At 34.0% G+C, this 22,416-nt stretch overlaps 2 protein-coding genes across 10 annotated transcripts in view; both read right to left on the reverse strand.

The window, feature by feature from the left end:
- Window positions 1-8,194: 8,194 nt before the first annotated feature.
- Window positions 8,195-16,998, reverse strand: LOC101208803 (pentatricopeptide repeat-containing protein At3g49740). Of its 7 annotated transcripts, none has more exons than XR_969297.2 (5): window positions 16,476-16,998; window positions 13,590-15,895; window positions 13,051-13,123; window positions 12,572-12,698; window positions 8,195-8,451 (listed from the first exon to the last, which is right to left on the reverse strand). XR_969297.2 is itself a non-coding variant. In XM_004144320.3 (2 exons), exon 2 carries the CDS (start codon window positions 15,791-15,793, stop codon window positions 13,586-13,588), a length of 2,208 nt encoding a protein of 735 aa, XP_004144368.3. In that variant the 5' UTR covers window positions 15,794-15,895; window positions 16,476-16,998. The 7 variants fall into 7 exon arrangements, 1 of the variants encoding a protein (XP_004144368.3); XR_004216264.1 differs by having other exon boundaries at window positions 13,051-13,133; XR_004216266.1 differs by having other exon boundaries at window positions 13,051-13,234.
- Window positions 16,999-19,344: 2,346 nt separating this feature from the next.
- Window positions 19,345-22,416, reverse strand: part of LOC101222649 (DNA polymerase I) — a 53,702-nt gene continuing 50,630 nt past the window's right edge. For 2 of the 3 annotated variants that reach the window (XM_011655563.2, XM_004144297.3), the window contains 3 exons: window positions 21,386-21,430; window positions 20,877-20,951; window positions 19,432-20,107 (listed from right to left, as the gene is read on the reverse strand). In XM_011655563.2, the coding sequence (XP_011653865.1) occupies window positions 19,988-20,107; window positions 20,877-20,951; window positions 21,386-21,430 (240 nt within the window). In that variant the 3' untranslated portion in view covers window positions 19,432-19,987. Of the gene's footprint in view, window positions 20,108-20,876; window positions 20,952-21,385; window positions 21,431-22,416 lie in introns of all 3 variants that reach the window. The other variant, XM_031884068.1, reaches the window with a different exon arrangement.

Genomic DNA, 22,416 nt, shown 5'->3' on the forward strand with positions numbered 1-22,416 from the left:
ATACCTGTTGACCCTAAGATATAACTAAAGGCCTGATATAGACATAAACATAGTATTGAACCCCAAAGTTATACAATACTAATGCAAACTCCAAACAATCCACATCTAGTACTTACTAATACAAACTCATGTACAAACAAGAAGATACTACTATACAGTACATACTAGCTAAGAACTTAAAATGACACTAGTAGATAGGCAGTCGAGGTCAAGTGCCAACACCATGAACTCTACCTTAAGTAAGAAAACATTTTTGAAAAATATGAGCTAAAGCTCAATGAGTGACTGATTTTAAATACTAAACATGTTGAATAAATCATGAGTAATCAAATAGCCTTCTATAAATACAATTAAGCAAAGTAAAGCATATATATGTTTATCAAACTCATATAGCTTTCTCAAACATTCTCATTCAATTGCTATACCATAAATCTTTGTGCATCCTTGAGACGAAAATCTAGGCATACAAACTCTAACTCATGATGTGATACTTACGAGACGAAAATCTAGGCATCAATAGTGTTCTATATCGTTATAGCTACTGTGAGATGGAAAATCTAGGCGTCTGTAGAGGTCCTCATATCTAACCTAGTACCAATGATGGAAATTCTAGGTATCTACTGAATATCCTCATCAAAGGACCTTTATGCATAGGAAAATCTCTCTCGAGGGGTTTCTATATATCTTAGAACAACTCAGCTCTAGACTAAAACATGTTGTGAAATCATAATCTCAAACTCAAATAGCATGTTTATAAATAATCTTGCATTCAGCAAACCACAAGCTCTAAATTAACTTTGCTAAAACATTTTGTAAATTCAAGTATTTTGCTCAAACATGCTTTTGGCTTTCTATACTTTAAACACGTGCTTTGCAAATCTCAATATAAATAAATATAGCTTAAGCATTTATCTTAAAAGCATACTTTAAACATCAACTAGTAAAGACATGTTTAGAAATCACTTTTGGAAGTTCATTTTGTCACTCACATATGGATGCTAACTCCTTGGCCAATATGCCTAATTTCTTCTTGCCTTGACATTAGAGAATTTAAACCCATTTTAATCCTCTAAAATCAAAAAAATATCAAAACTTAACTAACAAAATCTCAAAAACACCAAAATAACCCAAATTTGGTGTCATGACATGGCTAGTTGCTGGACATGGGTGGCAAGCAGCACGCTCGTGTGATAACTTGTAAAAATACAAGTTATTATGGTCTTTTAGGTAGAACAATGAAGTCAAAATGAAAAATAATATGTCAAAACGTATAACTTCTTTTGTAAACTCATAAATATAAGATAATATAATTTGCATAAGCCCCATGTCTGTTTTACCATGTTTTCAGTGTTTAATGACATGATTATGAAGAAAAAAAGACACAGTGAATCGCAAGAGGAGTGCGTGCACAAGCTCTATGATAGGAAGCTTTTCTAGTGACTAAATATCCCTTAGCAAGTAACCACATCATCACGCGCTGAAGATTCACTAGCAAACAAGAATTGTAGTTGAAGTTGATGTGACTTGACATGATTGCAATCGGTGCTAACATGAACAAAAGAATAGAAACTTCCTGCCTAAAGTAGTCTATAAAAAGGGCTCATTTCTTACCATGTAAAACTTGTCTAGTCTGAATGGACCAAAACTTAGAGAGCTCCATGAGAGCTGAAGGAAATGACTAGCCTTTCCACCTTCTGTAAAAGATTTCCCATCTCTTCTTCGACCAATCTTGTGAGTGAGAGCTTAGAGATAGATTAGAGAGAGAACCCTTCATCTCCTTCCCCCTAACTTGTAAAGAGCCAATGAATGCTTAGACATTTTGCAGGGCGACTCCCATTTCTTGCTATCCATTTTTGTACTTTCATTGTAATGTATGAGTTTTACATTGTACAATGGTGCTTGATGGAGTTCGAACTTAGGATTAATTCTATGCGTAGTTAGTTCTATGCGATAAGTCATGTGTCATGATCATTGCATGTGAAATACTCACTATGTACCTCCTCATCGTGTAATAGCTAAGTCCTCGTTGTATACAAGTTTTCTCATTACTTGCCCAAGTGTAAGCGAAACAACAGGTTTTCCTAGGTGATTCAGAGTCGAATATAGGAAATTGATATCAAAACTTAATTCTGAGGTCAACTTATCAATCAGGCGGTGTAAAAGAATAAAATAATAAAAAGATATAAAATAATGAGATTATAAACTAAATCTACTTATGTACACCTAGAGAGTTTGCAAAAAGGAAAAATAATGAAAGTGGTTGCGAGAATGTGAATTAACTTCTATTAAAGAAGGGGATGAAGAAATGTCTAATGCTACCAGGCGAATAAGCTTATTGAGTCGGCGATCTGGTCACTCTCACCCGTACAAATTAAAGGACAATCCCTCACAAACGGGAGTTCATAACACACTCAGGATTAAGACTAAGTTACCCAAGTCATCCTAGTGAAATATAGAAACCTAACTAGTTACCAAAGTTACATCTAATGATTACTATTTTGCGGTCTGATCTTATGCAAACTCATTACATAGGATACCCTCACTCGCATGTCAACTACACGAACGCGCTGGATCATTACGTTTGTATCAAATACAAAGTGAGTCATATCAATAGTGTTACGAGGATAAAATACCCAGCATTATCCCTATGTTATAGACCCTTTAAGGTGATCTTGAACATTGATCCCTGTATGTCTCTACATATTTTTCAAGACTCATAAAACAGCTTAGGATATTATTTTATTGGATTTGGGTTATTAAGACAAAACTAATAATTTAAGCAATAACAATTATTGCGATAATAACACTTTATTAATAACGGTCAATGAATTATATTTTCAATCTACGAGTTTTAGGACATAAATCCCAACAAAGCCATCTCCTTCAACCTAAAAAGTGAGGCCCGAATAGGCCAAAAATCCTAGAGAGTGACAGAAAGAAATAGTCTTTCCGCCGTTTGTAAATGTTTTCTTCTTCTTCTTCTCCGATCAATTGTAAAAGCGAGATCTTCACTGCTGAGGAGGGAAGAATCCATATTCCTGTTGTCCTCTAACTTGTGATATCTTTCATTCTCCTTCTTATCCATTTTTTGTATTTTCTTGTAATATATGTTGTTCATATTGTATAATGGTCTATGACCTACATTCTTTATATATATATATATTGCATGTTTATACATTTTCAATCCATCATTGCTTGACTTTCATATGTCAAAGTGTTATTAGTAGTTTAAGTTAGTGATAGTTTTTTTTGAGCTATGTTCATTACTTAACCGGCATCAATCGCCACTTACTTGAGAAGGTAAGTAGTAAGGATAAGACTAAGGCGCATAAAGGAGGAGTTTGGCGAAAAACTCCACCTTTGCAAGATAACTTCCAGCATTTGTGCCTCGAAAGGTGAACAAGTGTGAACAATAGGCTCTGAGAGATGTTGTTCTTAATTGCGAAGTTCTATAAGTTTTATAAGTGAATACTTCTCGATATATGACCTAATCAGACTTAGTCATGTAGATCCTAAAAGGAGACTATATGTGGTACTTATGACTTTGAGAAGAGTACGCCTTAATTATAAGTTAAATCGCATCAAAGCTCTTGTAGTGCTTAATCGCCTAATGGTGCATAGACCTTTACCATATTTCTCGCATACAAGTTAGTTCGCATACAATTCCATTTTGCATCCAATTACTCCCCCTTATAGATTCTTTGGGTGTACATAAGTAGTTTAAACATGGTTCTGATTCTTTTATATCTTAGCAATTAATTCTTATACTGCCAAACTAATGAGTAATTTCCTAGAACTAATGACTATAATAAATTCTCAGTGTTCGATCCTAGATCATCCAGGTAAACCTATTGTTTCGATTGTACTTGGGTAAGCAGTAGGAAAACTTGTACTCAACGAGGACTTAATTATTATGTGTTGAAGAGGTACATCGCAAACATCTTACATGTTATGATTATGACCCATGACTCATCACCTAGAATCAAAGCATGCTATATAGAGAGTTACAATGAGCGCATTACGCGTGATGACTTGACTTAGTGACATATTTATATTGCGTTATACAAACACAAAACTATTAAGTCCAAATATAAGTCAACCATTAAGACACTAACAACATGGTGAAACAGGCATGGATGCTTATGCAAAGTATGTTTCTATATATTTATGGATTTTCAACATATTATATGCATTTTTGCACTTTTTTGCTAAGCATTTTGGCTTCATTATTCCACCTAAAATGCCATAATAACTTGTATTTCTACAAGTTATCAAGTGGTTGAAGGCCTACACTCTTTAATTCATTGCAACTTTATCCCTTTCAATCTATCATTTCGTTATTGTTCATCTGTTGAAGTGTTATAAGTAGTTTAGGCTTGTGATAAATTTGTGACAAGAGATCTAGCTTATATGGTTCATCACGTTTAACTGACCTTTACTCCATTGCTTGGTCAATGTTTGTCGCCAACTGCTTGAGAGGGTAGATAGCAAGGACATAGCTAAACGTGCACAAAAAAGAGTTTGAAAATAAACTCCCTCATGACGATTAGACCTCCATCATTTGTGTCCCGAAAGGAGAAAGTGTAGGAGCTTGACGTTGAGAAGTTTTCACCCTTAAAATAGAGGTAATATGACCCTTATAAGTGATGAAATCTAGATAGCTATCGCGAAATTTATCTTTATCATTTACATCCCAAGAGGAAAGTAAATGTGGCGTATAGGCACTAAGAGGTTCTCTCTTTAATTAGATGACGATTACTTGATCCCTATTGCATCAAGGACTATCATATGACTTAATTTCCTAGAACACAAAAACTTTCTTTCACACCTTCTTAACACAAGTTAGTTTATATTTTACTTTTAACCACCTTTTATAGAATTATCTAATGTAGATAGTAGTTGTAGTACACACACATTTACTTTATATTGTATTGAATTGTATACTGCCTAGATGAGAAGTGGGCTTTATAACTAAGGTTTGATGGAAATTTCCTGTGTTCGACCTTGGATTACCAAAAAAACCTATCGTTTTGCTTACATTTGGGCAATCGATAGGAAAACTTGTATTGCATGTTTATCATAAGAAGTTTAGCAACATATAGATAGGATTTGCTCATCGCATCATCCTTATCTAGTTGCCTAATAGGTTGCTCACTTAGAGCCTAAACATGACGCATCTACGAACAAATGCATGCACATATTGAACGAACAAGCAACGCACACATAGGGCATCAGGATGTCTGGCCGCATGCTTTCCTCGTGCACCTCACATGTCGCACGCCATGGTCGTCGTATCACTTCACACACGTGCTCACACAACAGAATGCCACATCTCATGGGCATGACCTTGTGCACGGCTTAAGCGCATATCTTATGGCACATGACTGTGCTTTGGTCATGTTGCATGCCAACACTTGGGCTAAAATAACCTCCTTAACTTATCAACGCTCCCTCAACAAGCCATTTATGTCTTGATGCTCGACAAGCTTTAAGCCTACCTAAAAACTACAAAAATTTCAGAAAATGATTTTCAACTTCCAAAGCTCATATCCTTTAATCCAACAATCAAAATGAAAAAGTTCATTCTTCAAAATTTCAACTTCAAATTCAAAGAGAATTGATGTGTAGCCTCAAAAGACTCCACAGATTCCTTCGAAATTTGACATTTCTCTCTTTCTTGAACTCAAACTCAAGCTTCCTTGCCTCACCTTTGTCCGACAGCCTCACTCCAAAACTGACTTAAACATGTGCACTTTCTTCATCTGAGTTAACCATTATATAGTGCAGTTTGCATGCCAACCTTTGCCACCTCCTATTTGCCCTCAAAATTACCCTTGCATGATGTAGGCACCTTTTCTCCACTTAGGCAACTTGTCTTAAACGCCTATAGAATTCCTCTAAACACCCAGCCTCAAGCTCCTTACCCACAAGTCTTCAAACAACACGCTTTGCTAAGCTCCTTCACTTGGACGCAAAACCTTTTCAAGTTCATGGCTGTTTAGCTCAACGCCTAAGCTTGCCTTCCAACAACACTTAACTTCTTCAACCTCATTGCCCTGCCTCTTCTCGCCGAAGTGTGTTTAGGAACCTAAGACAAGCCTCCTTAGAGGTTTTCATGCCTACTCACTACAACTTCATGCTTGGGTGCGTAGACATCTGTTTAGTGTTCTCATCATCCTACTTGCCCTCCTAGCATGCTCTTCACATACAACACTTTGTACTTAACCAAAATTCGTCTTATCAACACTTCTTACACTCTTTTGGCCTTCCACAAGATTCATATCAATACTTAATCAGGCTCCTCATCAACATGATTACCTAATCAACAAGAACATAACAACCCTAAGCAACACTGAACTTTCTTCAACCCTTAGAAATTCTTAAGAACTTAAGGTCTAGGGTTTATATTGGTATTTTTAAGATTATGAAGTGTAGAAAATGAATTAAAAGCTAAAATTTGAAGGTTAGTAAGATAAAAGGCTTGCCTACATTTTTTATGAAGGATGTAAGAGGTAATTCTTTCTTAAAATGGCTGGAATTAAAAGAAACTTAATATTGTACATGATTTTTGGTTGAATGTGAGCGAGGTGTTTTTAAGGTTGATGTTGATCAATCCAAGCAAATTTTAAGGTCAAAATTCTAGGTTAGTTAGTCAAGAGGTTTATATAGGTTAATTTAATTGATTTTGGTTGGAAATGAGGTTTATGGATCATCAGAGTGTCATCGGAAAGTTAGCCGAAATTTGGAATATTTTTTAAGGCTAGAGGTTGAAGATGACCTTTGGTCGTCATCATTTTCTCTTCATAAAAAGTGAAAACATTAGACTATGGTGTTTAACTATCCAAATATGGTTTGACCTATTACAATTTATGTCCTAAAACTTATAGTTTGTAATTTAAAATCATATTCTATTTCAATAAAGTTGTTATTGAGTAATTATTAGTTAAGTTGGATACTATAATCTTGAATCCAATAAACTAAGATCCCAAGGCTATCTTGGGTAAACTTGAACTTTATGTAGAGACATAAACATGGATCAATTTTGAGTATATAGCTTAAATCGTCTATAATATATGAATAAGGTTGAGTGACTTATTGTAGGGTTACTATGAATTTGAACCACTTTGTGGTTAGTAGAAACAATGTGATTTTGAGTCGTTCATGTAGAGACATCAAAGTGGGACATCCAATTTAAACTGTTTACATAAGACTGAACCTAGAAATAGGGTGTAAGACGAAATTTACTCCTACTTGCTTTATGGTTAAAAGTAGATAGGTTGTTCTGTTAAGAACTAAATTCAAGTCTTGAACAAGGGCCCCACCTTCTCATTGGTTCGAGAGAGATTCAGTTTATAGATTGTACCTTAAATCAATTGTACGATAACGAACTGACGAGACTTAAGGAGCAAGATATAATTTTAGGGGTGAAACAATATTTTGACCCAGCCGAGGTTATGAACAACCTATGAATTCTCTGTCGATTACATTTATAACACATTATAAATGCTGGTTTGGCATAGGGATTTGCGGTTATGAACAACCTGTGAATGTCGATTACATTTATAACACATTATAAATGCTGGTTTGGCATAGGGATTTGCTTGGTTATTAGTTGCCTTTTCTTTCGCTTTGATGAAAGTTAGTCCACTTGGCCTCAAATTTGACTATCGCTAATTGGCTTTCTGATAAGAACTGTCCAAACATCAAATTATTAAATACAATTTAATTATGATAAGAATTAATTTAATATTTTCTACCATACGAAGAACTTTTATTTTTTATTTGGAAGGACATTTAAGCCTTGCAAAATTCTAAATTGGAAGGATATATGAGCCTTGCTATAAGGTTATTTTAATCAAATTTGACGATAAATCAAATTTAGCTTTTTTTGCCCTGTTGTCAAGATTAAGATAAAATGTTTTCAAGATTAAGATAAAAGATGGTTGAATATTGAAACGTGAAATGGATTTAATGGTATAGATTAAAGTCATTTGCAAGGAATTTCAAATTAAATTGAAAACCATCCAATTAAGTTCATGAAAAATTGTATAGATTAAAGTCATTTGTAAGGAATTTCAAATTAAATTGAAAACCATCCAATTAAGATCATGTTTCATTAACATATTTAACATGTTTAAAGTCAAATTTATACTTTCCTTAATTTGAATGAGTTATGAGTTATTTTTTATTGTACTGAAAGTAACAACTAAACTGAGTTAACTTTGATATATTTTAATTTTTACATTTATTTGATTTATTTTGTATTTTATCGAGTTATTAAGTTGTTAACCTATACAAAGTAGCTTGGTTATTAATTTGTTGTATCTCATCCAAAAATTGAAGAGTTTTCCTTTCTTTCTTTTTCTTTGTTGTTGAGGGCTAAGGGTTTCGTCAGACTCGAGCGAGTAGTTTGAGGCTGCAATTCTATCATCTCGAGTTCACGATCTTTACCTGAAAGTAGGAAAAAATTTTAAAGAGTGTGAACTAAAACACAGTGTATGATTAACTTTTAAATAAAACATGCTTTCTCAAAAATATTATATAAATAATCTCAATAAAAAAACAATTAATAAATTTCCAATAAAAAATATCTAACAAAGCAATTCATGTTTAACCATAACTAGCATGTTGATAAATGGTAGAAATACAAATTATTATAGCATTTTAGGTAGAAAAATGAGGCCTTAACGCATAAAATAGAAAGAAAATCCGTAAATATATAGATACATCGATTAGATTGCGCGTTATGGATTACAAAAACTTTATCCCTATTTATCGTGTTTTGCATGTTTTTATGCAAACAAAAAATAGAAAAGTAGACCGACAATGAAACATCAAATGAGGAGACAACATGACCAACAAGGCAACTAGCATAATGAAGCCCTGGAACACGATAAATACAACCATGCAAAACACGATAAATGGTTGACATGAATGTAAAAAATGGTTGATGTTTCATTAATTGACGATAAATAGTCTGGATGTTTGTGTTATTTGTCCCATTCGGTTAAATACAACCATTAATGCCTTGTCCTATTAGAGAGAAAAGAAAAAGTATTAACTGTTGTCACGAAGACTGTAGCAATGCAATCTTGTCGTCAAACTTATCCTTAGTATACATATAAAAAATGCATGTATGCAACAAAAGCACCGAGTGGTTGTTTGCCTAAATATAGAATGAGTTGCTTGTAATTCATTTAGAAAGATTAGAAGCATCTCTTAACTTCAAGTATTTGGTCCGAAAGACAAGCAAGTACGGTGAAAGCACCAAGAGGATGCTCGCCTTAATTCTAAAGCTAATAAATGTTTTGTATTGCCTCAAACATGTTAACTATTCTATCATTACACTTAATTAGCTAAATATTCATACATGTCATCACCTAATACTTGAGTTCACATTTCGTTTCATTTCATTTCATCTCCATCCTAATACCCTATCGCACAATAGTACAAATATATAGGAGAAAATACATACGGTTCATATCAATATACTGTATAGATACCTCATAAAGTTAGAACTTGCGATTAACCCATTAGGATCACCAATTCTCTGTGTTTAACCCTGACTTACCTAGATAATCTCTCTTTTCGCTTACACTTGAGCAAGAGAAAGGAAAACTTGTACTAAATCGCTGAATTAATGAAGGTTAGCAACATATAGGTAGGAATTAGGATTGTGTCCCTTTTATTGCACAACCCTAGCCCAGTCGCCTAACTCAAATCACATGCTTAGAGGCTATCATGACATCCACGAATTAATTTTGCAATACAATTAAAAAATAAAGCAAGCACATAACTTTTGTACGTTGTAGGGCACGCCCAATACTTTCAACGTCTCTAGCTATACAATAATCTATACGATGTAGTAGGTCACGCCTAGTAACTCCCATCGTCTTTGTAATAGTGGGACATGCCTAGCACTCTCGACAACATCGTTGTCATGGAGTAAACTCAACATCAACAACGAAAACATCTCTATGTGCACATATAATAAAGTACCCTTGCACTCAATATCTCAATCATGTCACTAATAAGAACCTAAAGAACTCACCAAAAATTTTCCAAGTATGTTTTGCTATAAATATACTTGTTCAAACCTCAAGTCAGGCTCAATTACTTAACATAAATCATGCTCGCTTGAATTATATATCATTCTTAAACACTTGAAAACATTTCTAAAATCAAACTCATGCTTTCGAAGAAATTTTCAAAAATCAATGTACAAAGCAAACACTTAAACTCAGCATAAAACATTAAGCTTTTAAAACATGTTTGGAAAACTTTTAAACTCATTTTGTCATTCACTGATTAAAGCTAGAACTCTCGGGTTTATAAATTTGTCCAATCTCTTCTTGACCTGAAAATTAAACCACAATTGGCTAATTAAATCTCCCAGTCTTCTTATTTCACTTTTATGGTAAGCAAATAATGACATATAAGAGTCATCTTCAACCTCTAGCTTAAGAAAATTTATTATTTTCAACCAGATTTCGGTTATCCCTACATCTCATTTACAGCCAAATCAATCGAGCTAACCTATGTAAAGCTCTTACCCATAGTTAGAACAAGTTTACCAAAAAAATTGGGCATCTGAAACACTCTCAACCTCCTCGAAGCAAAGGAACTTCTCATGCCTAAGACCTGTGAACTTTACAGCAGCAAGCATTCACAAAACGGGTTTGTCTCCCTCATTCCTCAACCAAATTGCCTCAAATTTCTTTCATAAAACCCATAAGAAATCAACTAACTAACCTATGAATTTGAAGCTTTGGAATTGCTTGGATTGATAAAACAACCTCACCAACCAGTTTGTTCTGTTCTACCCAATATCTTGTCAAAATAATATTCCTCATTATTCCAGCCCTTTCGAGCAAGAATCAGCTCTTACATCCTTCATAAAGAATGTAGAGAAGACCTTTAACTTGTTAACCTCAAAATTTCAGCTCCTAACTCCTCTTCTACAGCTCAAACCGCTTCCAACATCAGAGGCTACTCCAGATTCGCAAATTAACCGGTCGACTGTCTTCTACCTACAATTTCATCTCTTTCCCTTCATTTTCAGCTTGAGCATCTTTCATAAAAGTTGTTAGTAATCGAAATATCTTTCTAACCTGACCAATATCAGCTTTTAACCTCACTTCCACAGCTCAAAATTATCAAAACACCAGACTACTACTTAGTGATCCGAAATTCTGGTTTGCTTGCTGATTTCTTCCAATTTGCTTCAGCTTCCCGAGCACCAATCTTCAAGGCAGCCCACATCTACCTTATTAAGCAAGTTGAAAATTGATGAAAAAGTGGCTCCACCGCTTGAACCAAGATTTCAGCCTCTTTACTTCTTTCATTGCTAACACCACCTCTTCCACTTTACCATTTAGCTTCCACCTCCTACTTCCCCCACTTTTAGTGGCCACCCTCACTTTTTCACTCAAAATTACAATTTACTATGCTTATCAACTTTCAGTTAAATTTAACTTAAATAATCAAACAATTTACCACTATTTAAAAAAAAAAAAAAGTGTGGGTTTATACTAACGTATTCAGTTTATATTATATTCAAAGTTCCCCCCAACACATATGACAGAAAAAGAACAGTAAACAACAAATTTTACATTGTTGGATATGGTTAATGTCAGTATTAAGGGATATATTGGTCATTAATTGGAAAGTTAGTTATTGGATGTTGTATAAAAAGTAAGAGGATGATTGAGTGAAGGGAGGCTATTTTGTAAGTGATCTAGGACTTGGGTGAGCAATCAAAAGAGAGGTTCCAAGTTCCTTTATACTTGGATTCTATCGAAGTTTCTTCTTTAATCCTCAATATATTTTAGGTCTTGATTCTTGTTAGGAAGTATCCTTACAAATTGGTATTAGAGCAACAACTTGGGAGGGAAGTGAAAAAAATGGTGCAAAAATGGATGGAAGAACAATTAAATGTGATTGATCAAGATTGACCAAGAACTTGCTCGAATTTGTATGAATGTATAGAAATTGCTAGCAATTAAGGAGAAGTTGAGATCCTTGTCCACGGGTGTTGAGCGATTGAGCATCCAAATGGTGGAACAACTGTGCACAACAAAGATTCAAAAGCTACTGATCGATCCTCATGCCTTTGGATCAATGTTAGGGAACGAGACGTGTGAAGAAAGCAAGGAAGACGAAGAATCGAGAGAAATTCTAATATTGGTCGAACAAGTGCGTAAAATAGACACTTATTGTTGTCCACAATAGAAGCAAGTTGTCAAAGATAGGTCAGAACAAGACAAAAGGAAGGCAAGAAAAATCAGAGAAGGGTTGAGTATAGAAAAAAATATCCGCAAAGAATATCAAAGGCAGTCGGAGAGAGATCAGTTGGAGAGGGATCGAGATCTTATCAAATTTAAATGGGCAAGGAGATGAGCATGTTCACACAATGAAAAAGGAACACGAGCATGAGTGGAGGAAGAAAGTTAGAAAGGCATACCTAAAATAATGAAACTTTTGTTGAGTACAAAGCAATGCGTAAACACAAGGAGATTAAATCAAGAACTTTCTCATCTAATTTTTTTGATTATAGGCCAAGAAAGAATACCAAGTCTAACGCTTTATTCTCGTCCATTCTTCGGTTCTTTTACTTCCTTCCTCTTGAATTAAACGTCATCTAATGCCTTCCTTGACTTGCTCGTGTCCTTTGATCTTCAACATTGACAGCAGCTCACCTACAAACCAACATTTCGTTTCACCAAATCGATATTAGAGACCCAACAATAAAATTCAAGAATAGTATGGCCATTATGGGATCAAGCTCGAGATTTTCTTTATGGGACGGTACAAGATTAGAATGAGTCATCACATGTTAGAAAATAATTTGTTACAACAAATGACGTCATGACATGCACAAATTTAGCCAGGCCACCTGGCTAAATCACAATGTAGTGTTATCTCAAAATAAAAGTTATCAATAACGCATGCAAAAACAAGAAATAGTATGGCGCTCGCGCTACACTCTGATAATTAAGTTAAGTTTAAATTTGCATGGAGCTAAGCAAAAATAAGGATAGTGTAAAATACCCTGTGTGTGAAGTTCTTCCTCATACTTCTAAGAAGAGTAGTCTCGAGTTTCCAACCGTTGATTGCTCAATATCTATGACGAACTAAACACACTCGATTATCAGGTATGATCTCTATGAACTCCAAGTCAAATGCATTTCCCTATTTGTAGTTGATTTGATCGTGGTCTTTCCTCAAATCTTAGCTGAACAACTCGAGTAGAGAATTTACTCATAAAAATATGAAAATTTGAACGTCAACAATTTATTGAGCATGCAGACTGGCAACATTTCTAAATCCACAGCCAATCGCTTATGCTTTCTCCTTTTATCTCTTTTTTTTTTTTATTTCCTTAACCATTGAACAGCGTTTTCTTTTCTTTTTTTTTCCATTAAGAAGCTACCACTTTTCTAACTAATTGTGGTGAAATAAATGGGCATGGAAACTAGATCTTTAATCATAATTGATTCATAATCCACCATACAAATAATATGTCAAATCCACCCCAATGAAGGACCAGAACTTTGTAAACGAAGTTCAGAAGCGCAAGAAACAATTACCTGATCCAACTGCAGCCTGGTTGTTTCATTGAACCAGTTTTCTTAATCAATTCCCTCACATTGGCTGCTTCTTCCCAACACCCAGCACTAGCATATATATTTGACAAAACCACATACACAGATGGATTATCACGTTCTTTCTCTAGAAGGATTCTCGCAACAATTCTTCCCAACCTTAAGTTTTCATGAGCTGCACAGGCACTAAACAACGCCCACCAAACGTGTGTATGCTCCCCATATTGTGCACTTTCGATTACACTTTCAGCCTGGTCAATATACCCTGAACGACCTATAAGGTCGACAATGCAAGACAACTGATCCACACTAGGGACAGCACGATAATCTATCAACATTATATCCAAAATCTGACAGGCTTCCTCAACTAATCCAGCATGGCTGCAAGCTGAAAGAATAGTGGTAAATGTGGCCTGATCAGGCATAATTGAGGGCATGTCTTGCATAGCCTTGAAACAATCAACAGCTTCCTTCCCCTGCCCATGTTGCGCATAAGCAGATATTATAGAATTCCATGATACAATATCCCTTTCAATCATGACATTAAAAGTTCTCAAAGACCAACCTAACAGCCCACATTTAGAATACATTGTAATAAGGCCATTGCATAGGGAAGTTTCAGAAGAGTTTCCCGATCTGAGAATGTACCCATGAATCTGTTTCCCAATGTCCAAGGTTGAAATATTTGCACAAATGCTCAGGACAATGCTGAGTGTAAATGTGCTTGGCTTGAGCTTTGACATTATGAGCTTAGAAAAATGCTCCAATGCTTGCAATGGAAGCCCATTTAACAGAAATCCATAAATGACGGTGTTCCAAGAGATTATATTTTTTGAATTGATTTCACTAAATACTTGAAGAGACTGTTTTACCTTCCTACACTTCGCGTATGCAGAAACTAATGCATTTAAAATTTCAATAATGAGGATCAACCCATTTTTATATACATAGGCATGAACCATTTCCACTATCTCAATGAACTCTGAAACTCCTAATAAGCTTCCAAAGGTGAACTCATCTGGCCCAATTCCAGTCCTCTGCATTTGTAGAAAAGCAAGAACAGCTGATTTGCCAAAATTTCCTTGGACATAGCTCGAGATTATGGCATTCCATGAGATGAGATCTTTCTCTATTAGCATCTGGAAAACTGCATTTGCTGCTTGAAACTCCCCACAAGAAGTGTACATGGTTATGGTCGAATTACCTACTAAAGTAAAAGATTCAAACCCTAGCTTAATGGCTTGGGAGTGTACTTGTTGGGCAACCTGTATAATTGAACATGAGCTCATAATGCTCACAAAGGTGAGCTCAGTAGGACTTAGACATGCCCTTTTCATATCCTTGAACATAATCAAGGCCTCTTCATTCCTTCTTACACAGACCAAACCATCTATCATTACATTATAAGTAATCTGATCACGAACCTCAGATTCAGTTCCCTCAAAAACCTCATAGGCATCCTCAAGGTTCTCAATACTAAAATACATAGTAATCAAAGCATTAACCACAGAAGTTTTTCTAAGATATCCAGCTTTAATCACCGAAGAATGCACCTGTCTTCCCAAATCTTCAATTTCCTTGGTACACAAACTCAAGATACAAGCAAAAGAGTAATTATCAGGCTTAACACCCATTTTGTGCATTTCATAAAAGGTGTTCATGGCAACCCAATCAAGTCCACTTTCTGCACTCCCAGTTATCATAGCATTCCAACACGCAACATTACCTTTTGGCATTATATCAAACATCTCAGATGCATATTCGATATGACCCATTTTCGTACAAGCTGACAACAGCGTAGTCCAAGAATAAACATCTGGTTTCTCAATCTCTTGGAATCCCCTTTTCAAAGACACAAAATCCTCTATTTTGGCATAAAGTGAAAGAACAGTGTTTGCAACATGAGGGTAGAATTTGAGCCCAGATCGAATTGCATAACCATGGAGTTGAGACCCGAAAGCAATATCACGAAAGTTGGCACAAACAGCAAGTGTAGTGGAGAGATTGTAGTGGTCAGGCTTGATATTGAAGCAATGTGATGAATGGATTTGAGTGAAGAGTTGTAAAGAGTCAATGTAGCGACTTGAACGCTTGAGCTCAGCAAGCAAGCGATTGTATTCAAGGAGGTCTTGGGAAGCACTTTCAGCAATTGTTTTCAAACTATTCATAGCATGTTGGAGCTTCTTCATTACTCAACTCAAGACACATTTGATATTCACCCAACTTTCTTTTATAATTGCATGAGACATTCCTACATCTTTCTCACACAGTCTCACCAAAATGCATGGGACCTACAACATGGTTCTAATTCTTGATCCATTAAAAACACTCTCAATATTAATCATAAAGTTATTCAAGCATAGCAACAAATAAACATCCTCACAGTCACATCTGAGATCGCATAACATCTCCTCAAAATGCTAGTGATTAGAGCATCACCACAAAAAATGTAAAATTCTACTATATTATATTGTGCTCCTGGAACAATTCTAATGGTTCGTAAACAATAAAGACAACCATTAAAGGTCAAACTGGAGTTCTAACGTCTAAGTACTAATTTAAAACTGAAAGAGTGTACAGGAGATATTTTATAACCCAAACATCCTTAGTTTTTAATTTCAAAACTCTGAATCAAGGCCGAACTACAGAAAGAGAGTTCCAAGAGTTCGAGAGAAAGAGAGTTCACCAATCTAAATTACGCTTAACAAGGCTTTACTACCTAAATCTCACAAAACGAGCTTTGGTGATTGCTGAAAAGTGTTAAAATGAATCTGCTAACAATCCAAAGCTATAAACATAAAGTTTCCAAAGGTTATAATCTAAACTACAACACTTAAATGAGTTTGAAATGAGTTTAGAGCGAACCAGTACCTTCGGGATACCACCAAACAGCATCGAACAGTTCTGCTTTGTGTTAAAAAAACGGTTAACCCTGTAGAATTTGCAGGCGTTGAGTTACTAATTTAAAGTTGATTCAGAATGGGATAGTGTTGAATCTTGTACAAACTGGAGAACAGCCACTGGAACAATGTTGAAACCGTGTGGAAGTTCACATCTGAGTCCGCTGGAGCGTAGACTCGCCAGAAGAGAGGAAGAAGAAGCCACACAGGCTACCATTCAAGGCAAACGCTGGAATTCGCCGGAAATTGAAGTTACCGATGCTCGTGAGTGCGGATACTGTCGTAACGCCGTCGAAGAAGACACGAACCTCTTTCGTGCGTGGGTTACGCGGGCGATGGTGGAGCAGCGGCATCCAGTTCATCGAAGGGCTCGCACCGCTGCCGAAACTGTTCCGCTTGGGTGTCGAATTGTAATTCGAACCTAAAACGGGCCAAAACATCACTGTGGCATTTTTGTAATTTCTCAAAAGTCCGGCATCGAAAAAGAAAAACTGCAATTTATGAAAGAATAGAAGAAAAAAAATATATGAAAGATTAAGACAAAACATATTTACTAGAAAATTTCACAAATGTACTGAATTATTATTTATTTTCTTGATTAAATTTTTTAAAATTTATTATATAAATCATAAATTCCTTAATTATTGATTAAATTTTTTAAAAATTTATTAGATAAATGATAATTTTATTAATTATTGATTAAATTTTTTAAAAATTTATTAGATAAATGATAACTTTCTTAATTATTAATATATATATATACATTTGTATTTGTCAATAAATATTTATTACCTTTGTAATAAATTATTATCTTATTTGGTAATAATATTTTAAATTATATTGCAGAATATTTATTTTTAATTTCATGTCCAAATTAAAATTTTTTTTTTCAGGATTATCAATTCCTGGCTTTCTTGTTTGATTTGCATTTCAAAAATTGTTTTCTTCTTTCTATTTTGATTTGCTTCACAATATGTAATTAATCTTTCTTTTTCTTCTTTCATTTTCCGTTTCTTATATTTTTTTTCTTCTTTTCTTTTGTAATATATATTTTTTTTTATTTTTCCATTTTTAGCATATATTTTGGTATGTTCCTTCCATTTTGTTTAATTTTTTATTATTCAGTTCATATTCTTGTCATGTTCGACTTAAGTTTTTTATTAAATGTCTCGCCATTCGTATATACTATGGTATACCACTGAATAATAAATTTATATTTTGTGATTTATCACATATATACTACTGCATATTTTCAATAATTCTTTGGGTCGTTTACCGATGTCAGTAGTTGATGATTATACAATTAGAACAATTTTGAATTAGAATTTGCCTCAAATTTAAGTTTAAAATAAGTAAATCTGTTGATTAAAGAGTAATTGGAAATTACTAAGGTTCCGTTTTGATCTAAAGAAATGAGGTTTCTTTCGTTTTGTTTGTTTGGTCACTACCTACAACTCCAAACTATTGATTCATGAGAATTGCAGCTTAATTTAGATTGAAACTATATATTTCGAAATATATAGTTTCAATCTACTCTACTCTTTCAGATCAAGACTAAGATTAATACAATAACTGTACCTACATTAATTCACACCCCTTAAGATTTAATTAGGAATTGATTATACATTTTTTTTCCTGGTCAGATCAATAAGGTCATGAAAAACATTTAGATTTATTTATCTCTTTTTTTACTACATATAATGGATTTGCCTGGACCGATACATGATTTTCTTGTAGTCTTGTTGGGATCAGGTCTTATATTAGGAAGTATGGGAGTACTATTATTTAACAACTCCATTTATTCTGCTTTTTCGTTGGGACTGGTTCTTGTTTCTATATCCTTAATGTACTTCAAATATAAAATATAAATTTTTACTAATCTTAAATTTTTGTCAATTTTTTTCTCATAAAATCACTTTATCAGTTAGCCACCGATGTTCATCTTCTTCACCACTTATACTTCCCCCAATCTTCTATTATTTGACGTCTTTTGTGAATAATTAATATTCAACGTATCCGAATAATGAAACTTTTACTTTATTTTTAAATTTTTTAAATCGTAACCTACGTCCCTGATTTCCCTCCTTGTTGGTCCACCTTCTATAGACAAATTGATATAATAATTAATAACTTTCCGTTCATAAAATATATACCGTATTATTTAATATATACACTATAATTAGACGGAATATATAAAAAAGAATGAAAAACGAAAAAAAGAATAGACGAAGAGAGAGATTGAAATGTGAGAGAGAGATCGAGAGGAAAGATTTTTTTGAACAAAATCACTAAAAAAAACAATTAATAAAAAGTCTTTGTTATAATATTACTATAATAAAATTAATCACTTATCATATTTCCATAAGATATTTAATAAATACAAATATTAATTATGATCCACATTCCTTTTTCTATTTTTTAATTTATTATTAATAATAAAGGTGGGCTACATTGGTCATTTAGATTCTATATTTATGTAAAATATTAGGCAATTCATGATATTCCTAGAAGCTACATTGGTCATTTAGATTCTATATTTATGTAAAATATTAGGCAATTCATGATATTCCTAGAAAATTTAAGAAATTTGAATTAATTTTGTAATATAGTATACGATTTTAGGCTATATTAGTTAATGGAAAATGATACAACTACTCCACCATATTTGTAATCATTAATTATTTTATATCCTAGAATATTCCCAAGCCCACTTCCCAAAACCAACTTTGCTAATATATTTCACAATAACAAGATATATAGATTTCATCAATCTCATATGCAATTCAAAGTTACCAAATGCACAATTTTCTGCACAGTTATAAAATATGTTTTCAATCAAATAATCTTGATATGCAGTCTTTATATTTTAAAATAAAGCATCATACACAGTACACAACAATTGAAAGAACAATCATTCAGAATGCTCATATTTTAACTAGAGATCATTATTAATCCCTCTCATTCCCTAGAACTATCCTTTATATTTTCAAAAACCCGTTTCCATGATGTATCATCTTTTAAATCAAGAGGAAAAATGTAAAACCATTAATTTTCAGGAACATTTATCTCTGAATACTTGAAACCCATCCATGTTAGATGAACCATCTTTCAATATTGAAAATGTCAAATTACCTATCTTTCACGTGAATGGGTTGGGATAAATTTAATATGCATGTACATATATATACTTCAACCACAAAATGCCTCCATCTTCCAAAAAACCATTCACATGAATGGAGTGTTCAAAGAAGCAATCCAAGGGGAGAAGACGCCAGTTGAGTTATTTCATCAAGCTGAAACTTCTCGTGTTTCACATTTTCTTTGTTAAAAGGACATGAAGAACAAGGAGAAGGGGTTATTCATATGTATATATATATATAAAGAATGATGTGATTTCTAAGCTCTACTTATATCTCTAACCACACAACAAAACCAAATTTAAAAGAAACAAAGTAGAGACATAGATTAATTGATTACCAATAACTAATTTTTGTCTAGCTTCTTCCATAAGTAGAGTACTCTCCTAATGATTGGATCAGCAGAAAATCTTTCTGCATATGCACCAATAGCAGTTAAGAGGCTTGTGAATTTCTCCCCATTATCCTACACAAGAAACAACATCAGAGTCACAATTTAGAGTTGAATGCTACTGAAGTGATCTATATAATCCAATATTCTATGGCATTTGGGACCAGAAAGAAAGTTGTACAAATCACACGGAAAGGAAACTAGGGAATTCAGTGAAAATATTTAAATCCGTTTATAAAGAGAACGGTAGATCAAAGAGGATATGCGTACACATTGGAACTTTAATTTCATTTTTTCACCCTTAAGCAAAATTTCAAAAGACTATTTCATTGTTGATATATATATTTAAAACGGTAAACAAACTGGAACTAGAGAAGAATAAATACCATCTAGCATTTGAAAAGTGAACAGATTTACAAATAACTAAATATCCAAATCTCACTGTTTTTCGATTATACTATTTAATTATATCAATACTCCAAACTCTCCCTCAATTGAACAATTTGTTAAAGGCCCAACAACTGAAAATCAATATTGATTTTAAAAAAATGACATTAAAAGGTTCAAACACACAAAACCTTTTGCTTGATACTATGTTAAATCCACCCATCAACCCAAAAGCTTAAGTTTATAAGTTATAGTTAAATTAATTATCAGTACTTTAACAATATTCATGGACAAACTTTTACCCTGGAGTGTCATTTTTAAAATCAATAAATTGCCAAATTGAGACCCAATTGGTGGGTCAAATTGTCCCCTAAAGTTTTAATAAGTTCTAGCAATGCTTCACCAGATTGAAAGGTATAAAATCAAGTCAAGAGTGCCTAGCATTATTAGCACAAACCTCCGGTTTCTTGAATAAAAGGTCTCTGGTGGTAAATGGTACCATATAGAATGGAAGATCAGATCGCAAGGTTGCCTGCAACATAAATGATATGGATTATGTAACAAGTAACATGGTGGATGCCAATATATATCAAGTCAAATATAGGTTTTTGCATTTATATGATAAGAAGGAACGATGAATTGTACTCGCTTAGAATTCCACTCCCCTGCCTAACCTAACCCGTCAACAATTTCAAGGGATTAAATGAATATTTGTTTAGAAAATTACCGTTTTCGGAACATATTTCTTAGTACAAAAAAAAAAAAAAAAAGCAATTAAAGTTGAGGGCCATGAACAACATGCCAATGACGGCCATCTTCAGAGTCACGCTTTCCAAAATGCTGGTTATTGATTAAGACCATAAAAAGTAGAGTACCAAGGAGAAAAAGGGTTAAACAGTAAAGAAAAGAAAAAGAAAAAGAAAAAAAATCTACAAAGGTACCCCAATAAAAGCCAAGGGAAATTACCAGGTCCTTGCTCAAGATAGCCTGTTCAGCGTTTGTTACCAACATCTACAAGAAAAAGGAAAGAAAATAAAGAAATAAGTATTTGTTGCATTTGCAAGAACGGATGGATCAGTTCAAAAAGTATCACACCATTTGAATTATTTTGTAAATGCAATTATCACAAAGTAAGACACATTCCTATACTTGTACATACTTATTATTGTTTAAATATTTAACCATTATTGCTTTTATTCTTTTCTTATTTGTAAAAGGTCTTTCTCCTTATAAGAAAACCTACCTTGCATATTTTTAATAATAAGGGAAAACAATAACTTTCGCAAATTTAAGTTGGTATCAGAGCAGAAATAACAATGAAATCCTAAAAACCATAATTTTCTTAAAAACAGAAAAACCCTAGTTTTTGTGTCGCCACCTCTGTCCTCCACTGACAGCCACTGTCCTCCATCGTCGTTTCTGGCCCTTCACGTTGGCAGATGCAATCTATTCCGATATATATGCCGACGAAGTATTGTCGACTTTCTTCCCGACGATACTATATACGTTGGGAGATTCTTTACCGATGTCGTTTGACATATATGCCGACGATTTGCCACGTCGTGAGAACCCCTATTTCTTGTAGTGAGAGTTCGTCAGTTTAAGACATTTTTTGCCCTCTTTTTCACGAGTCTTTCTAGGGCTTTGCTTCTTTACTGTCGGTCGGTCAAGTCAGAGCCACTGCTGTCATGTTATGCTATGTCCAATCACGTTCTGCCACCGCCGGATTTCTCTGATTTTTCTTGTTCTTTTTTCTTCCAGAAATGTTGTTCTTGGCTTTTCTGTTTTTCAGATCTATTAGAAATTTTTTAAAACCAACCCTAGCCACACCAACTTTTTCCTACACCACTAGAACCCTAGCCACCGAAATTATTGGTGCATCCTACTTTAGGTTAGAGTTGTGTTACTGTCAGTAATCAAAGCCATCGATTGCTCGCCTAGTTCAAAGCTGTTAGGTTACTCCAACTTGGTTCAGGTCTCCTTATCAAGCACATTTG

Source organism: Cucumis sativus, chromosome 4 (assembly GCF_000004075.3).
Source record: "Cucumis sativus cultivar 9930 chromosome 4, Cucumber_9930_V3, whole genome shotgun sequence".
Taxonomy (NCBI): Eukaryota; Viridiplantae; Streptophyta; class Magnoliopsida; order Cucurbitales; family Cucurbitaceae; genus Cucumis; species Cucumis sativus.

Coding starts and splice junctions, on each gene's coding strand:
- LOC101208803 (XM_004144320.3), bottom strand. CDS start 15,793: ATGAAGAAGCTCCAACATGCTATGAATAGTTTGAAAACAATTGCTGAA.